The following is a 20,282-nucleotide window of genomic DNA, read 5'->3' on the forward strand; positions in this document are numbered from 1 at the left end:
ATGACCTCAATTATATATTACTAGTGATGCTATCTAAAGACTTTAAAGACAGTCTAGACACATTCACAATGTTTAGTATTTGTTATATGCATAATAGATGAGTGCATTCATTTATCTACCAAAATCATTTTTTACTAAATAAACATTAATTTGCTGCATAGATTGCTCAAGTCCTGAGCATGATCTTCTCCTTTTATTTAATACCTTCTAGTACCAATACAGAAATAGCAGTGAGTACAGATTCTCCTTTAGCTATAAGCTTCCTGTTTTTCCACAAGAACCATCTATTTTCTTGGCACAGGCAAATCGTTCTCATCCTGGACAAAAGACTCTGTAGAAGAGCAGAAGAAATAGCAGTGATTCACAGAGTAACCAGGCTGAGCCCTGAGGCACAGCGACTTTCTAATAATAATATTGCCAACATTAATTTCCCTTTGTATTCTCTCAACATGAGTTTTGGAAGAGAGATCCTATTCAGAGATAATCACATTAATTTTGATTTGTGCAATTATCAACCATCTCAACTAACCTTCATTTTCACTGAGCATCTCAGTGGTACATACCAGTGGTTCTATATCATAAGAGTATGTCTGGATAACTTGGGGAAATTTTCCAAATACACATTTCCTGGCCTCCCATAGTAGGGAGCTTTTGATACATGATGGGCTAGTGTGAGATATGGTGTATCATTTTAAAAAGTGTACCAATACTCTCAATAAGAAACACTAATAGATAAGATACAGTCTATATTTTGGCTTTATTAGCCAAAAAGTAATTTTTTTCAAATTGTGCCACTATGAGCCCACTGTAAGAGCTTCACAAATATTTGTTAAATGGACAAAATAATAAATTATGTACAGACTGTTCACTGCTACCTTATTTTTTGTAAGTTTATTTATTTTGAGAGAGAGACAGTTAGCAAGTGTGTGCTCAAGCCAGGGAGGAGCAGAAAGAGAGGGGGAGAGAGAGAATCTCAAGCAGGCTATGCACTGTCAGTGTGGAGCCTGACATGGGGCTCAAACGCACGAACCATGAGATCATGGCCTGTCAGAAATCAAGAGTGGGGGCGCCTAGGTGGCTCAGTCGGTTAAGTGGCCGACTTCGGCTCAGGTCATGATCTCACGGTCCGTGAGTTCGAGCCCCGCATCGGGCTCTGTGCTGACAGCTCAGAGCCTGAAGCCTGTTTCAGATTCTGTGTCTCCCTCTCTCTGCCCCTCCCCCGTTCATGCTCTGTCTCTCTCTGTCTCAAAAATAAATAAACATTAAAAAAAAAAAAATTAAAAAAAAAAAGAAATCAAGAGTGGGATGCTTAAATGACTGAGCCACCCAGGCATTCCCCCCACACTGCTACTTCAGAATATATGAATAATATTTATACAGTACTTTATACACAATTCTCTTCTGTACTTTATCTCATTTCATCCTCAAAAACTCCCATGAGATAACTAGAAACAATTTTCTACCTATTTTCCAGAGGAGAAAACTAAGATTTAAGAGGGTAAACAACTTGGCTAATGTCACCCAGCAAGTGAGTACCAGAGCAAGAACTAAAAATATTTGGTTCAAATCCTGAATGCTAGGATTTACTATTTACTGAAGAATTGCAAAATTCCTCTTAATCATAATGTAGATCATCTGGATATTGTGAATCCATCCTATACTATGAATCCAGATACCTGGATTTAGACCTAGATCTGCCTCTTTCCTGCTGAGTGACCCTGGGACAATTTACTATCAAAGTTCATGTCTTAAGAGTCTGCCATATGCCGGCCAAGAGCACTGATCATCAAACTCAGTTTTTGCTCATACCATGTGACTTGAGGTAAAGCTGACGTTAAATGAACTCAAACAAAAGTCTGCTTAGGCTTCTAGTGTTTCAGGAAACAGCCTTAGTGTTTCAGAAAATCTCCTTAAAATATCAATATCAAATATCACATGGTCTAAGATTGGCCAAAGAAAGCTGAAAAGATAAAGATCCATTGAGCTAGTTGCTTGGGGCTGGCCCTAGGCCTAAGGTAAAGGTGACCCTAATTGCTTCCTGATAGGATCAACAAGACAATAAAAAAATAGGATTCTAGTCAGATGCTCCATACAGGAGGAAACAAATTGTTTTTAGCTAAAACCCCCTCTATTCATAGGAACAAAAGACCTAGATAGCATACAATGGGCAAGGTTCTCCAAAGTTAGGGTCACCAAAATAAAAACTGTTCAGAGCATCATTAACAGAGGACCTAGTTCAGTCAACAAGGGGTAACTGGTGAAAGTAATTTATGATTAATTAAGATCCATGAAAAATAACTATTACATATAAAACTACTATGGGTCTACTCTTACAGAACTAAACTTTTTTAATACCCAAGAAGTTGAAGAAGGCACCTTCTTCAGGGAGCATTCAGACAGAGATGAAAACAATATTATCTTAAAATAGTTACAGCAGAAAGAGGGGCTTTATAAGACTCAATGAACTGGCATAGAATGATTTGCATAAACCACAAAATCATATAGAGAATGAAGACTATAAAAGCCACACAATTTTAAAAAAAAATCTGTCACTTCCTAATTATAACCATGAATTGGAAATGTCAGCATCCCTAGTATTCTCTATTTCCAAGATACTGGCTGTACCGACTTTATTCTAAAGGACAAAAACATATTTTTTTGGAACTTTTATCATTTTAATATTACCCGCTCAGTATGATCCCTACTATAGGTGGTAATAGAAATATAGACTGTAACAATGAACGCTTTTTATTGTATATGCAAAAAAAAAAAAAAAAACTGCAAAAAAATAAAACTCATCACATTTTAATGTAAACATACGGCTTAAAACAGTACAGAAGAGGCTTCTTATCTCTGAATAATATTTTCATTCATGATAAAATATATAGCTAAAAGATCCTTTGAATATGGAAATATTCCCTTTCTTCTTGACTGAGTTTTACTCAAAAATGAGATATTTTTCAAAAAAGGAGCAATATTTTTATCTAGTATATATGTTAGAATATTTATTTAGTGTAGAACACCTACAAAATTATTAAATCTTTCCCAACAGAGTATCAGAGTGAAAAAAAATCACAAAGAACATTTAAAATGGCAAAGTCTAATCATGTTTCAATTTTTACTCAATTTTACTTTTTATCATTATTTACCATCAATAATATTTGAAATTCTATACGAATTTACCTGAAGTAATACAACTGAGATTTCTAAATTTTTCACTTATATATGCCATTTAAGATATGTTTGTGTACATAATACGATGCTAAGATTTTATGAGAAAACATGTTCCTGCACATTATGCATTCAATGTTTTCAATCTATTATTGAGATTACACATATAACCTGGAGCCCCCTCCCTTCACTATACACCAGAAGTTCCTTTTTTCTTTCATTGCTTCTAAAACTTCATTAAATTCCACTAAACTTCACCAAACCCATTTAATTCCACTTGCTTCATCTCTGTTGCCACCAGCAGAGTCCAAGCCACCAATATGTTTTGCCTAAACCACCACAACTGCCTCCTAAGGTTCTTTTATCCTCGTCCAACCCACTTGTCACACTACCCTGGATCATGAATCTCCTTTCTTCGAACTGCTTCAAGGCCTTTTCAATAGTTCTACATAAAATCTGGAGATCTGAGAGGTCTCTAAGATGTAACTCTTACTTATCTCATCAGTCTCATCTGTTGCCCTCCTCCTCACATTTTTCTGCCTTCTTTTAGTCCCCTAACCAGGCTACACTGGTTTCCATTTAAGATGCACTGCACATACCATCCTCTCTGCCTGGAATTCCCTTCTGCTGGATCTTCACAAGGCTGACTCCTCATCTTTCAAATCTCTCCCTAAATATCATCTCTTCTGTGTCTTCCTTGAACATCCTCTCTAAATAGTTTCCCCTGTGTAGTTCTCTAACACTACATAGATTCAGTTTAGGCTCTTATTAAAAATGAAGAGTTTTATAAACTGTGTTTTTGTTTAGATTCTCTCCTCCCACACTCTTAAGTTCTACAAGGACAAGGACTCTACTTTATCCATCATCATATCCAGTGCCTGGCACTGGGCTCTACACACAGTATAAACTACATAAATATTTGTTGAAAGAAGAATGAACAGCCTGACTCATTGGAAAGCAAGCAGCAAACTGCTTCACCTACTGCACAATCTCTATCAGTTGAAGAAGTTTACTTCCCCTCTCCTCAATGCTACCTTCTCTTCCAAAGCTGATCTAACTGGTATCTACTGAAGGAATAGACCACACCTGAACTGAGAATTTAAGAGAATTTGGAAAAGGCTGAGTACAAAATCTGCTAAGCTTCAGGAACAGAGAATACCACATGGCCCAGGAGGTGCAGAGGGGCAAGATCAGGTCAACCAGGGAAAAGCAGGCTAGATTCCAGCATTCACAGGGCCTCTCCCAGGTTTTTGAGAAGAATCACTGTATTCATGATGGTGTTGTATCTGGGGTGGTAGACAGTCTGCCAGTGGGCTGCCCAATTTTCTACATTATCCATGGAACCTCTGCAATCCACTACTATGGCAAGACAGAATTCTAAGCATTTAATATACACAGCCTGAAGTTCATGTCTGGTATGCAGAGCTTAAAGGCATACTGACATAGGGCCATAGGCTTCTGTCCAACTGTTTATAATTTCAGAGACATGCTTCTGTTTACTCTGTTAATTAGTATATGATATAATGTTGATGTTAGATACGTGATTTTAAATGAGAAAAGATATAATCAAGTATAAAGATATATGTATATTTAACATAAATTATGGGAAAAGCATATATATTAATATATATTTTCCTCATTATATTTTTTATTCCCAAGGCACTATTTTAAAATTAGGTTAAATATAAGCTACCACATTTACATGATTATATTCATTCTGATCCCATACATGTTGGTCCTCAGAAGTCCCTGTGTTACAATTAATCTGAACAAAAATTGTCATTGCTGAAAAAAAGCATGCCCTTGAGATTTGAAAAAGTACGCCTATTAAAAAAGTGTGGATATAGCCTCCCTGTCAATTCAAGGCTGACTCATCTGAAACTGTGAAGAAGGGGGAAAAAAAGAGTATGTGTGACACACATGTCCATGTCAAAAGCTTCAATGCAGATGGTGCTCAATGATCCAGTCCAGGATATGAATTACCACTGCATAGAGAGATCATTTCTAGAAAAGAAGAAGTAGAAAGGACAAAAACAAAATAGCAAAATAAAATCCTGAGACTGAATAATTTGAATTTTTACCTGGAACCTAAATCCATTTTTTGTTAAATAAATTAAATTGATAATTAATTACAGAACTTACAAACATAGGAGTAACAAATTTTTTAAAGTAAAAAAAAAAAAAAGAAAAACAAAAACAACAAACTCATACCAAAACCAATTTCTCATTTTTTTCCCAAATGTAATCAGAGAAATCCAAACCAAAGAATCTCACCTTCTGATTGATTCCTTAACTATACTGAACCCAGACTCTGAGGTTACACTGGTAATTTTTATATGATGAAATTGGTCATACACATGAACACACACACGCATACACACAACAGAGTTAAATTTATTTTCTAGGAACTAGAAATCACAAGTGTCAATAATCCCAAATCGTGAATGGTTCAAGGGTTATATAGAATTGACTTTTGTTTTTTGTTGTTGTTTTTTTTTTAACGTTTTATTTATTTTTGAGACGGAGAGACAGAGCATGAACAGGGGAGGGTCAGAGAGAGAGGGAGACACAGAATCTGAAACAGGCTCCAGGCTCTGAGCTGTCAGCACAGAGCCCGACGCAGGGCTCGAACTCACGGACCACGAGATCATGACCTGAGCCGAAGTCGGCCGCTTAACCAACTGAGCCACCCAGGCGCCCCTAGAATTGACTTTTGAATATGAGCTTTTCTGAAGATGTGAGGATTTCATACACATTTATAAGAATCATTATAAATGTTCAAATAAAACAGAATTTAAGTAATCAAATAGCTTCCCATTAGCTTTCACAGAAGCTGATGGCTTCACTGGTAAATTCTGAAACATCTGAAAAAAATTTACAGTAATCTTTCACAAACTCTTTCTAAATGAAATAATAGGGAATACTTCTAAATTCATTCTATGAGATCAATGTTACCCTGATACTATAATCAGACAAAGAAATCACAGGAAAACTATAAACCAATATTAGTTATAAATATATACACAAAATTCATCAAAAATAATAGCAAATCAAATAAAGAAATATGTAAAATGGATAACCAAATAGGATTTATCCCAGTAATGCAAGATTGGCTCAACATATGAAAATCAAAGCAGTACACCATGTTAATAAAATAAAGGACAAAAAGCACATTACCATCTCAATAAATGCAGAAAAAGCGTTTGAGAAAATCCAATATCCTTTTATGACATGAACACTCGACATACTAGAAATGGAAAGAAACTTCCAAAACCTAATTTAAAAAAAACATCTACTGACACTCCACAACTAACATCATATTTAATAGGGAAATTAAGGCTTTCTTCCTAGGATAAGGAACAAGATATGTATGTCTGCTATAACCACTTTTTGACAACTAGATATCCAAGGTACCAGAGAATGAAATTGGATCCCTACCTCACACCATATACAAAAAGTAACTCAAAATGGATTAAAGACCTAAATATAAGAACTAAATCTATAAAACCCTAAGAAGAAGGAGTTTGGGATTTCACAATAGTTTCTTAGCTATAACAACAAAAGCATGAGTAACTAAAGGAAAGATAGATCACTTGAACTTCATCAAATTAAAAAACCTGTGCTTCAAGGTACTATCAAGAAAATAAAAAGACAGCTCACTAAATGGGAGAAAATATTTGCAAATCATTTATCTGATGAGGATGTGGTATCCATTACATATAAAGAACTCTTACAACTCAATAAAGACAAATAACTCAATTAAAAATGGACAAAAGATTTTGATCAACATTTCTCCAAAGAAGCGAAATATAATCAATGAGCACATGAAAAGATACTCAACATCATTATTCATTATAGAAATCAAATCAAAATCACAAGAAGATAACCCATTCATACAATTCACACTCACAAGAATGGCTATAACAAAAAAAGACTAACAATCTCAAGTGTTGGCAAAGATGTAGAGAAATTGGAATTCTTTTACATTGCTGGTAGCAACGTAAAATGGTGTAGCTGATTTGAAATCCAGTTTGACAATTCCTAAAAAATGTACACATACAGCTGCCACATGACTCAGCAATTTCATTCATAGGTTTATACTCAAGAGAACTGAAAATATATGTCTACTCAAAAAATTATACATAAATGTTAAGAGCAGCTTTATACATAATAGCTTAAATATTGGAAACAATCCAAAGGTCCACTTAAATGATGGTCGGATAAACAAAAATGTGGTATATACATACAAAGGAGTATTATTTGGCAATAAGAAAAATGAAGTATTGACACATGTATAACATGGATGAATCTTGAAAATATCATGCTAAATGGTAAAGCCAGTCATAAATAGTCCATATATCGTATGATTCCATTTATATGAAATTTCCAGAAGGGGCAAATCCATTGAGAATGCTAGGAACTGAGTTTTAAAGAGAATAGGAAAATGACTACTAATGGATAGAAGTTTTCTTTTTGGGATGATCAAAGTTTCTCAAATTACAAAGAAGTGACAATTGCACAATTTTGTGAAAACCACTAAATTGCACACCTTGAAAGGTGAATTGTATATATGGTATGTGAATTATATGTTCATTTTAAAAAGTAGGCAATCACCAACAAAGACAAAGCAAAACAAGAAAGACTGAATTATGATACATGTACCTCTATGGATTCAACTTATTCCTGATAATGTCACCTTCCACCTGATAACACAAACATTGTCTAAGCATTTTTTTTCCCTTTGTACATTTCCCTTTATACACTCATTTTCTGGATTTTTACTTGCAAATTCCAACTTCATTTCTAGTGTGACCAACCATTCCAATTTTCCAAGGACTGGGGGGTAAGTTTGGGGGATTTCCAGGACATGGGACTTTCGGTACTAAAGCATGGATAGTTCCAGGAAAACTGGGACAAGTTTGTTCTTGCATGATCTTTCATAATTTACTTAATTCCTCTGCTCTTTGTTGCAGTACAGTTGATACCCTCTACACTGCTGATTGCAGTCTTTCCTTCCAACTCTATACTTTCTCTCCATGCTATTTCAGTTGTCCTAATGGTTTTTATTATAAAGTAATTGCTCACAAATTAGTATATCTCATCTAACCCTCTCCTGAGTTTGAGATACAAATAGCCAACTGTCTTCTGAATGTTTCAATTGGAGAGATCTTTGTCTACTAATACATAAGTCTAATGCTAAATCTAAACTTGCTTTCATGCCTAAATTAACTCTCTTCTTAATTTTATCACATTCACCTAATCTCTTGAACTAAAGTGAGTTATCTCCTCTCATCTTTGTTTTATTACTATATCTAAAGAATCACTATACTCTAATTATACTACCTGGAAAATTTCCTCAAATCTGCCCTACCTCCTACCTCTCCTACTTATTCCTGCTAACACCTAGGACAGATATTGATGTGTACACAAGAGTTCCTCAGACTTTTTAAATCCATAATCACTTTGAAAAACTCAAAAACCCTTAATGGTATGTCAAATTTCAAAATACAGTATTAAAAATAAAACCTAAGAGAAGGCACAATTATTTACTTTTTCCAAGTTAGACAAATGTCCTGTTCTCCAGAGATTTTGATGCACCACTTCCTACCTCCTTTCTGTCTTCTCTTTTACACACAAAACCCACACTCACCCCTACACATATGAATTCCTATCCACCCACACAACCACATAACACACAAATACATATACACACATGTGCTCAGGTTCCAGTATTGAGCACATGTTTTAAATTACCCCAGCACCACCTGGTGTTTTGGGCCTTGGGCAACTGTTCTCTCCGTCTGGAAAACTGTATTCCAAAACTGCCTACTTACTGAACTATCCATCTTTCAAAATCCATATTAACTATTGCAGGCTCTTAAATCCTTCCTTGACCCCAACAACCCTAAACAGAATAAATCATTTTTTAACATATTGCACTCATCATGTAGTATTATAATTTATTTGATTATGTAACTGCCACCTCCAACTTGAGAGAAAACCCTTAATAAGAGACAGGCGTTCTGTCTCATTTATACTTACACTTGAGGAACTCAATTTGTTGAACTTCACCATTATTTTTGATACATTTGTTACTTTGATTAACTGATGACAACTTATGCAGCATGTCTAAAATATGACTAAGTGACATTTTACTAATAACTAAAAAAGAATCTTTGGATAGTTTATACACAGTTATCAAAAATATAAAGTATATTGATATGTGTATCCATCAATCAAGATTTGCAAAATAGAATGCACCAAGTAACATAAGTATAGCCACCCTACTTCCTGTCTACCTACCACTCTTTTCCTACACAGTCAAGCATTTTGAAAAAGTCATGTACAATCACCATTTCCTTTCCTGACTTCTCATTTCCTTCTCACAACTATTGAAATAGAGTAATTCCACCCACGTATATATTAAAACTGCTGTAACAAATGCCACCAATGACTTACTTCTATATGGACAATTCAAAGGATATTTTTTTTATCTCTGAAGTCATTAACTGATTTTCTGCTGTATTTGATACTACTGGAGATTCCCCTTGAGCCCCTCTACTACCTTGGCTTCTGGTTCTTCTATTTCTTTATTTCTCAGCTGAGTCATGGGATCCTTTTCCTTTACCCATTCATTATGCACTAATTTTACCTAGGGCTCCCTATGCTATTTTCTTGTAACTATATATATTTTGGTGATGTCATCTACTTTTCCATTTAATTATTTCAGGTTCATATACCCAACTATTTCTTGGACCTATAGACCTATAGCACAAGTACCACAAAATCATTATATCAAAATCCAAACTCCTCACTGCTTACCTACCTAGACCTACTTAGCTTCTTTAATTCTACTTTTCAGTCAGTGGACCTTAATTACCAAACAATTGATATGACAGTCCCTCTAAATTCTTTCTTTACAAAACCATATTCAATTGACAATCAAGCACTGCCAATGTGACTCCTTACTTAGCTCTTGAGATGTTTCCTTCCCACACCTTCTGCCACTCCTATAGGTCAAAGGCTTATCATTATCTTTCTTTGGACTATTACAACTGTCTGTTAATTGATTTGCTTATTCCTAGTTTTGCCCACATCACACTCATATTCCATTTTGCTCACTTCTGTCAAAGTAATACATATTTTATATACCTACACACATACATATAATGCAAATCTGACTAAGCCACTCTCCCAATTAAAACCCATTAGTGCATCCTTATAACTATAGTGTGTGTTACATTTTATATTTTTACCCAGTTATCATACACAGAAATCTAATTTCATGCTATAATATTAACCTAGGATGCTTTCTTGGATTTTTCTAATCTCTTCTATTCCATTCAAATTAAAACAAACAAAAAAGTAGCCTTTATTGATTTTCAGATCCAGTGATAGGTAGTGACTCACAAATTTAAAAACACTCACCTGCAGGCTAAAGCCATCCTTAATTTCCCTGCCCCTCCCCGCTGTTTATTATTGCCTTTTCTTATCAACCTAGATAGGCACACGTGTGGATATGGAGAGCTCAAATTACAAACACACTATAGAGAATCAGCAGGATAAGGAATGGATTGCAAACTTTAAATTTTTCAATTTACCTAAAGAGAGGTTCACTATTTTAATTTGAAAAGTTCAGGTAAACAAAGAGGTTGTCAAAATAGAGGATTCAAAGGGACTACAGTTGCTTCTTCTTGGCTACTATACTCAGAAGGACCACCAGGAAAGTTCCACTAGGTGAAATATAAATTACGATGGATTTCTACAACTCTTAAGTCTATGGAAACTAAAAACAAAATAAAGAAAATTATCTAAAATCTTGTTGGGAAGTACAACAATTGCTGTTACGATTCTAATAATTCCAATTTAAAACAGACATTAAAATGAGTGGGATCAATTAAAATGGAACCTCAATATGTGGAATATAAATTTTAAAATCAATATTAATTCCCCAAAGAACTTTCCCAGGAATAGCTTGAATTCTAATATAATCCTAATATAAAGTAAAACATTTTGTAATGCCTAGAACATAAGATAGGAAGCAGGGCTCATAAGCTTCCATGAATTCTTAAGGAAAGTTCCATCAGCAGGAAAATGGTTTTAAAGCAGAAACATTTATAGAAAAAAAAACATGGCAATATCATTAAGAGTACTTCTTCCAACTTTTTTTCAATGTACAATTTCAAAACAAGTCGTGTTTTACTACATTTAAATCCAAATTATTTTTATTCCTTGAAAAGTACTGATTAAATGTAGAAGGTGATATTCAAGCATACTTATTGAGATAAAATCTATAATTGATCTATTGGGCCTCTTGAAATTTATTCACCAAAATTTCCTTTCCTAAAACACAAATAATTTTAAATGATTTGTGACTGAATGTAATATATAAACTATAAGCATTTAAATGTTTTATTTAATTTTAGTCTTCGCCAATGTTAATACAAACTTGTCATAGCAACAGAATTAAACAAAAATTTATGTATCTTCTTACTCTCTACAATTTTATCACTTTATTTTGGTTTACTTCAAAGACTTCTCAGCTAAAGAAATCTATAGAAAATCACTCTTAGGACACATTTCTTCAAAGGTATTTGATAAAAACCAATAGTAACTACTTGGCTGTAATGGTTGTTCTGCAGAGTATTGCCGCTGCTGAGACATGTTAAGGGAATGTTTAATTTTTCTTACTAAAAGCATAATTCTATTCAGAAGACTGAATATATCCTGTTACTCTGCAGAATTTTAAAGCTATTGACATTTTATCTCATCAAAATCCATGTTCACAACTCAGAATTTACTTATTTGGCTTCCTCTCTACTTCCTGCTTCCCTTTTGTGTTGGTCATTTAACTCTTCACTAATATCTACACTTGAGTTTGAAATAATAAAAATGAAACTAGATGGACAATCTGCTCTTTTAGATTGTCCGTGCCTTTAAGTAATACGGTGAGGGTGGGTAGTGGACTACCTCCCTTACTTGCAGGCTCCTTCCCTGTCTGCACCTTGCCTTCCTATGTCCCTAAAATCCTAGGCTCCAGCTCACACACATTCTAAATCCAAAAGGTACAGAATTTCTGCCACCCTAGAACCCCTAAAAGTGTGTCCCTTTCCTCTAATTAGTTTTATGCTTCCAATATGGCATTAGAAACATCACTTAACAAAGGTACTTAATACAGAGCTCATGTTTCCAGATAATTTTATCTGATTCAATATAGCCTTTTTATTACACATACACGAGTAGTCAGAGTATCTTACTCCCACATGCAATGTGAATTAATAAATCCGTAACCAGTGATCTGTGTAAGAGACGACATTTTCAGTCAATAAAACTAATGCCATACTCACGGTGTAGGTTGGTGGGGCTGGCTTTCAGCATTTCTTGGTGTTTTGCAGGCAGCAGGCTTCGCCATGTCCCTGACAACACACCTGGGGCGCATGATAGACAGCACAACGCACTATTAATTATAAAAAGGGTAGAACACATCTGGAAATTAAACACGGTACTAAAAACACAGTCTAATGGAAAATCTTTGTAAGCCCCTTCTATATTAACCTGGAGGCCCTGGAAAAGCCCTTAGAGTTGGGTATTTTTGACTCAGACTTTCAAGAGCTCAGTTGTACCCAAATAAAATCTGTGCTAGCCTCCTTATTTGATTTTCCTTTTAGCACCAATACAACGATTGTCAGCAGTTTTCCCCATAGAAGAAATGCTACTGAAAGCTTTAGCTTCACCATGTGATGACATCTGAAAGCTTAAAAATATGAACAGCTGTTGTGTTGATATGTTAAAATATGGGCAGGATTTTCTGTGGCTTTGGCTATTTTACTAAAAGATATGGACTCCTGTTTCATGCTATTCCTTACCACACAGGTTTTTTCCTTTATCAAAAAGAGATCGAACAGGACTGAAGATATTCTCTATGTTCAAAATCCCCTTCAAGTTAATTAAGAGAAAGACTTAGAAGGAAATGTTCATATATAAAGTATTTGTGTGTGTGTGTGTGTGTGTGTGTGTGTACACAATACATAGAGAAAATACCTCTACAATGTGAAAAATATATAAAAGGTCTTTGTGTCTTGAGTCCTCCATTACAGGATACATAAATGCAGAGGACAGACAATATAACAGAGCTCTAAAGGGCAGCAGAAGATGCTCTCACCCTATTAACAGGGCATACTGAGCATTGAAGGGATTCATTGGCAGAAATCCAAAAACACCCCATCTGAGGCTGTACTTGGATGGCTCAGATATCCCTTCACCCCAAAAGCTTTAAAAATATTGCTTTTAATAGGGAATGCTTGGTTATAGAGCTGAGACACCACATCTTAGATTTTGCTAGATGGGAAAGCCCCTCAGGACCCAACATTCTCAAATTTGAGTCTCGTTCTTCACAACTTCCATAAAGGCTTCTGGGAGGTTTGACTACACTACTAATTTTTAAGGCCAGTCATGTTATTCCAGAAGTGGATCGCTGATGAGGCAGTGGCAGATAAACTTTTCCCAGAGCTAAAAGCTGCATGGCAAAATTCTCCACTTCTGAAAGAAATGATACAGGGAAACGTGGACACAACGCACAGAAACGTGCACACACATATACTGCTCATTCCAAACAAGATCAAGTAAGACTTAGAAATCAATATGTAACGTGATGAGAAAAGAAAGTGGTACCATTTCAAAGCCTCAGTATACTTCCTTCCTAGGATAAAAGTAAAGAAATGTGGCATTTTTCAAGAACTGATGCCAAACTCTTAATGGACTGGTCAAGAGAGGAGTCAAAAACATCCACAGGAACCACAAAGCCTTCTGTTCTTGTTCTGGTTTCATGGAAGAAAAAAGCCCCTTAGGCATCAGGGTTAAGGGAATATTCAGGAAGGTACTTGTTAGGAAGAAATAATGTCCTGGGATTTCTGAGCTCTGAAATGTTAGTCTAACTTATACAAAGTACAATGCTCAGGAAGTTACATTTCATCGCACTGGAAAATCTTTAGAAATTCTCACTCAAGTAAAAATAGTACATTTAGCATATTTAATCTACATGCACTGGTTTGTTAAAATATTGGAAATATCACCAACTTTGGAAAAAATTTTGAAGAATTATATCTATGAGAAACCATATGCAACCTTCTGTCTTAGTTCATTTCTTTTTTTTCTCTAAAGTTTCAGGTATTAATACAAAATTTTGAAATAAAATAAATCAGCTACTTTAATTACAGTTTTCCTTAGATATGCTTTTAAGTAACTCTTTTTGTAATAAATGTGGACTATCAGCTAGCACTAAAGATAGGTTTCTAAGTAAAACTTTTTTTTTTTTAAATCTGAGTGAAAGACCACATCTGAGTATGAAAATTCTCAACTAATTTCAAATAACCAGTGGTTTTGGTGTAAAAGCACAATAGCTGACACACTGCTTCTGTCTGTAAAACTATATAATCTTTCAAATAAAACTTTATTTGAATTTCTGAACTTTAAATATTAAATAATGAAAACAAATATATCACACTAAAAACATTTAGTATTTACAACTGAGATATAATTTTGAATATACTTAATTAATACACTTAAATTAATTTTTAAAAAGCAGATAAACAACATATTTCTCATACTAACATGTATTCTGACCACAGGACTACAGTGATATAGCTGGCTACTGAATCTGTGTTTTCAGAGGGAAAAACTATTTCAGATTGCTAATTATTCAACCAATCTGATGGGATTCTAAACTATGGTAATATATATTCCTATATTTTTTTAATGTTTATTCATTTTTAGAAACAGAGAGACACAGACCTTTAGCAGGGAGGAGCAGAGAGAGAGAGAGAAAGAGAGATACACACACACACACACACACACACACACACACACACACACACAGAATCTAAAGCAGGCTCCAGTCTCTGAGCTGTCAGCACAGAGCCAGATGCAGGGCTTGAATTCACAAACTGTGAGATCATGACCTGAGCCGAAGTTGGACACCCAACCAGCTGAGCCACCCAGGAGCCCCTATATTCCTACATTTTGTAATTTGGCATGTTTTTAGTGAAGTTTTTTTAGATATAAGAAAAAAAAGATTTTTTAAAAAACCCCTATGCTCAGATACATTCATAAGAGACATAGAAAAAAATAGGGGTGCCTGGGTGGCTCGGTTGGTTAAGCATCTGACTTTGGCTTAAGTCATGATCTCACAGTTTGTGGGTTCAAGTCCCGCATCGGGCTCTGTGCTGTCAGCTCAGAGCCTGAAGCCTGCTTCAGATTCTTGTCTCCCACCCTCTCTGCTCCTCCCCTGCTCACACTCTGTCTCTCTCTCTCTCAAAAATAAACATTAAAAAAAAAGGTACATAAAAAATATAATATGCTTATAAGATTTTTGGTAGCCTGTGTGGATTAACATTTCTTTTTTGGATTAACATTTCTTTAAAATCATAATTGGAATTGTTGTGTCTGGCATATCACAGTTTGGAGGGGTAAACTGTTAATAGTTTTGACGGTTCTAATATGTAGAAACTGTTTAGTACCAGCACTTTCTATTATCTCCTAGGCATTAAACTTATAATAATACAGACCTCCTCATACTTTAAGAAACACAACAAACACAACACTATTTCAATATGTTGTAGCAATTAAGTCTTTTCCTCTACATATGATTTATTCCTTCAGCCAGACATAAGGAGGCCACAAACCCTGCCAAAGTGCTGACTTCCCAGAATCGTTATGGATCAACAGACTAGGAGTTCAAGGGGTTTGACCTCTTATTCTTTGCAACTGTCTTTAATTCCTCAGAGATTTATCAGACATGGATTCTACACAGTCTTCAAACTGCAAGTGAGCATTCCTTCATCATCAAGCATTACTGCAGATTTATGCAAATGAGACATTCTGCAACCACCTCAGGGGACCGCTTCTCCTGACTCCGCCCTCAGCACTGCTGGGTTTTATGAATGACTGCAATCAATGCGATGAATGTCTGCCAACTGCCCACTCAACCACGTCTACTCTTCCTGCACATACACACGGGAGAAACTCAAACTGCCACAAACCTGTCGATGAGGTTATGGTAAGACTTTCATCTTTCTAAACAGGAACTAAATGTGCTTCCAGATACTCAGAGTATGTGAGTTAAAAATCTTAAATGCCTTCAAAAAACATAATTTACATAATTACTTTCTCTATTTTGAGTTTCAATGTTGGTTCCTGTAATCACTACTCACCCCCTTCACCCACCTGCAAAACACACACACACACACACACACACACACACACACACACGCACAAAACACTACTTTATGAAACTTTATTTCAACTTGAAAGTCATCTAAATTGTTTTATCTTTCATGGCTAATGTCAGGAAACTAGTTACTGTGCACTAAGCTGTCAAATAGATATGGCATGTTTACATTTCTGTTCTCAATTTCTTGTTTTTTGAATTTTACTGAGATTTCTCCAATCATCAGTGGAGATTAGTACATTCAAAGTGTCTGGGGAAAAACTGTATTTGTGCTTACTCCCCAAGTGTTTTTGTACTAGTCTGCATTTGTCATAAGAAATCTTAGAGCCAGTTAAAATAACATAAGATTGAGAAAATGAATTTTTTTTAATACATAATCTCCTGATTTGCAGATCACTAATTAAAATATATATAGAAACAAGGATTCTCCAGCAGCCATCTCCATCTAGGCTGATTGCAAATACATTTCTCTAGCAATTGAAGCCAAAAACTTTAGACTTTACTCCTCTTTTCTCTTAACACTTTGTGTCCAATCTATCAGATTGGTTCTATTTTCAATTTCTATCCAGAGTCTGACCATTTTTTATCTCCTCCATTATTGCTACCCTGTCTTGAGACCTTATCACCATTTACTTGCATTCCCACAAGACTTTTAACTGATTGCCCAGCATTTACCCTTGCCCTTATCCTATAGTCTATTCTTAACACAATAGCCAGAGTGACTCTTTTTTAAAGATAAATCAGATCATGACTGCTGTGCTCAAAAATTCTACAGTGGTTCCCCAGTTTACTCACAATAAATTGCCAGAGTCCTCAGAATATAATGTGGCCTCCTATAACTCTCAGAGTTCATCTCCTACTGCTTCCTTCCTCCCTCCTTGCTCATTCCACTCCAACCATACTGGCTGGTTTTCCTCAGACACACCAGACATGATCTTATTTTGGGTCCCTTTCAACCAACCAACCTTTCCTTCTATCTGGAATGTTATTTCCTGATATTGGCAGACTAACCTCCTTACCTTTTTCAAGACTTTGCTCAAATGTCAGTTTTTGATGGTTCCTATTCTGATTATTTTACGTACCACTATAATCTGCTTTCCCACAGCCACCACACTCATATACGTCCAATGCCCTTTACTTGCTCTACTACTTACTAAAATTTACTGCCTCCCACTGCTAAAATATGAACTGCTCAAGAGGAGGCATCCTGGTCTCTTTGGTTCCTTGACATATGCCAAGAACCTAGAATAGTGTCCTATGTAATAGTCACTCAAAACATAATTGTTACATGAATGAATAACATAAAAAGGACAAAAGCTGTGGGTTTCAAACTTGACTAATTTTAAGACTCTAAAATATAGTGATTTAGGATAGATTCTAGGTAACACTTTTTTGCAAGATTACAGCAATTCTATAAAATATTTACAGAATATAAATTGATTTATGGCCAATAGGTTTTGTGACTTGAATAACTTCGCTAATGTGTTTTCATACAGTTTGACTAAGTTTCATTCTCTTTCTGAACAAGAAAATAGGTATTTCTCACCATATAACTTACTTAGTGGAAAAGACTCTTTAATGTCAAGCCATTGCTCAAATCAGGAAGATACAATTTAACACCTAGTGTACTGATATTTTATCAAATAAAATATTTGTATATGAGGCAATCTTTTAATAGTAAAGAGAGAAAATTAATCTCTTTTTCTTCTGATTTTTCTAAACAGGGTGGGAAAATAACAAGTACTTGTGTTCATTTAACACCAATTATGTACCAAATCCAAGCAACATATCTTATTCAATCTTCAAGATATCTACCCCAAAAAAGAGATTTGATTGTCCCATTTGACAGATGAAGAAACTGTACATCCAAGAGATTAAATTATTTTTCAATAGGAATGGCAAATATTGATATTTTAAGAAGCCAAGATTTTTATCAAGGTCTATTTGGTATCAAAGTTGATGTCCTTTCCATCATTGCAAGCAGCCTCCTGACATTAACACAGGCAGTCAGGTTGGTTAAATTAGAAATGTAGAGTGACCTTAAGACCAATGGCAACACTATGGAATGTGAACAGCAAGACAAGCCATCTGGCATATATTACGAGTTTATAAAGGAAAAAGAATCAAGAAAGCTAAAGAGATTTTTAAAAATTCATTTTCAAAAGAAACATAACACAATTGATAAAAATCTCTTCAAATATATTTTTCAAAGGAGGCCTTCCACAGTGATCTCATTTCCACTCACAAATACTAAAAGAGAAAAAGCTGAAAAATATTACTTTAAAAAGCGAGTTTTTAAAAATTGCATATTCATGTCAACTTAACCATGAACAAATGAGTATGATGACTGTTACCCATAAGATGAAGACGAAACAGTAAAACTTCTACACCAGAAGGAGAGAGTGAATGTTGGTATTTTTCTTGAAAATCCAGATGTACTAATCACAAATCATCAGGGCCTGTTATACCTCTGATGTGCATTCAGGGAATCCTCAGAAGCTACATTGGAGTAATTTTTATTTTAAAAAAAAGACAGGAGGACAGAAGAAGCAGGTTCCTAATGAAAAGGGAAACCAGCTGGACATTTTTCACAATGACTGATGAGGGTTGCTGAACCTTTCCTGAAAAGGCCAGGAACTTATTCACAAAACCAGACAAAAAAGTGTAGAATTCTAAAATCAAGGTGATAACAAGATAAAGATTCACTACAGAGATTAATGGGTGATTCCAAATTTTAGGCAAACAGATTTTTCAAAGACTGATAAAAAAGAAAATGATAGGTAAAAAAACCAAGTCCAGGTCTTCTGAATTATTTAAACCTGTTTATTAGTCCTTATGTCTGTAAAGGTTAATTTTGTTTCCTAATATTGTTTCCAACATTTTGGCAATATGACCAATTAACCCCCTTTTATCCATGCTACTATTTTCTGTTAACATAATTAGTTTCTTTTTTTCATTCACCAATTGTTGAAATATTATACATATCTATGGATTTATATCTGTTCTCATCCCCCCCCCACACTGTCCCATTTACACTCTTCTACTTATTAACCTGTGTACATTCTCCAAAAGCCACCTGCTGCCTGAAAAACAAAATGACTTTAAAAGAAAAATCAAAAGTACCAGAAATTTTCCTGCCACTAAACCTGAAAGAGAGAACTTCATTCATTCCCCAGAGGAGGGGAAATCCATCTAATAAGAAGTAAGGAATTTCCACAAGTAGGAAGCAATTAACATGGTCAATGCAGCAGAGGCATCAAAGAGGAGTCCTGAAATCATGTTTTGAACTCTCCAGGAGTAAAAAGAGATGGGGCACAAGTGGAATTATGATGGGTCAATAGGACAAGGGGTGATGTGAAAGTGCAGAGAGAGAATGTAGATAATTAGTGCAAATGGAGACAAAAGCTGACTTGAAAAAAGAGGAGTAATGAAGGGAAAGATGTTTTTTTCATACTCAGAGGCAAGATTCTAGGCAAGGGAATTGGCCTAGGGAAAAGGAAGTAGTTAAAGGTACAGGTAGGGAGGAGGGTGAGGAGAGGAAGGAAGGAGAGAAGAAAAGAGACAGGAAGGACAGGAGAAAGGACAGAATTTAGTGAGAAAGCAAAGTTGCTGGGGAGAGGAAGAGGGATGGCATAGAACAAACAGGTAGGGGATTTGTTCCCAAAATGTCACCTTTCATTTGAACATAACTGCCATCTCCATTTTCTGCAGAAAAGATTCCTGAAGGATAATGCTCCATCAGATTGATTTTGTAAAGGTCTTGGAGAGGGGAAAATCATCTCTTCACCTCTTTTCTTATTCGAATTCAGCTTATTAGAGGCAGAAAGTTCTGCTTAAAGCTTCCCCACTCCTTCCAGGTGCCTGGAGTAGGGAGGAATGTTTGAGG

General features: G+C 35.3%; 1 protein-coding gene across 21 annotated transcripts in view; it reads right to left on the reverse strand.

Moving 5' to 3' along the window:
• RIMS1 (regulating synaptic membrane exocytosis 1) overlaps positions 1-20,282 on the reverse strand; it is a 489,827-nt gene that overhangs the window by 397,483 nt on the left and 72,062 nt on the right. For 20 of the 21 annotated variants that reach the window (XM_019417684.2, XM_019417685.2, XM_019417717.2 and 17 more), the window contains exon 2: positions 12,519-12,599. The exons of the other annotated variant lie outside the window; for it this stretch is intronic. In XM_019417684.2, coding sequence (XP_019273229.1) covers positions 12,519-12,599 — 81 coding nt within the window. The remainder of the gene's footprint in view (positions 1-12,518; positions 12,600-20,282) is intronic. 21 annotated transcript variants of the gene reach the window in all.

This window comes from Panthera pardus, unplaced genomic scaffold (assembly GCF_024362965.1).
Source record: "Panthera pardus isolate Hobbes unplaced genomic scaffold, ASM2436296v1 HiC_scaffold_17, whole genome shotgun sequence".
NCBI classification, from domain to species: Eukaryota; Metazoa; Chordata; class Mammalia; order Carnivora; family Felidae; genus Panthera; species Panthera pardus.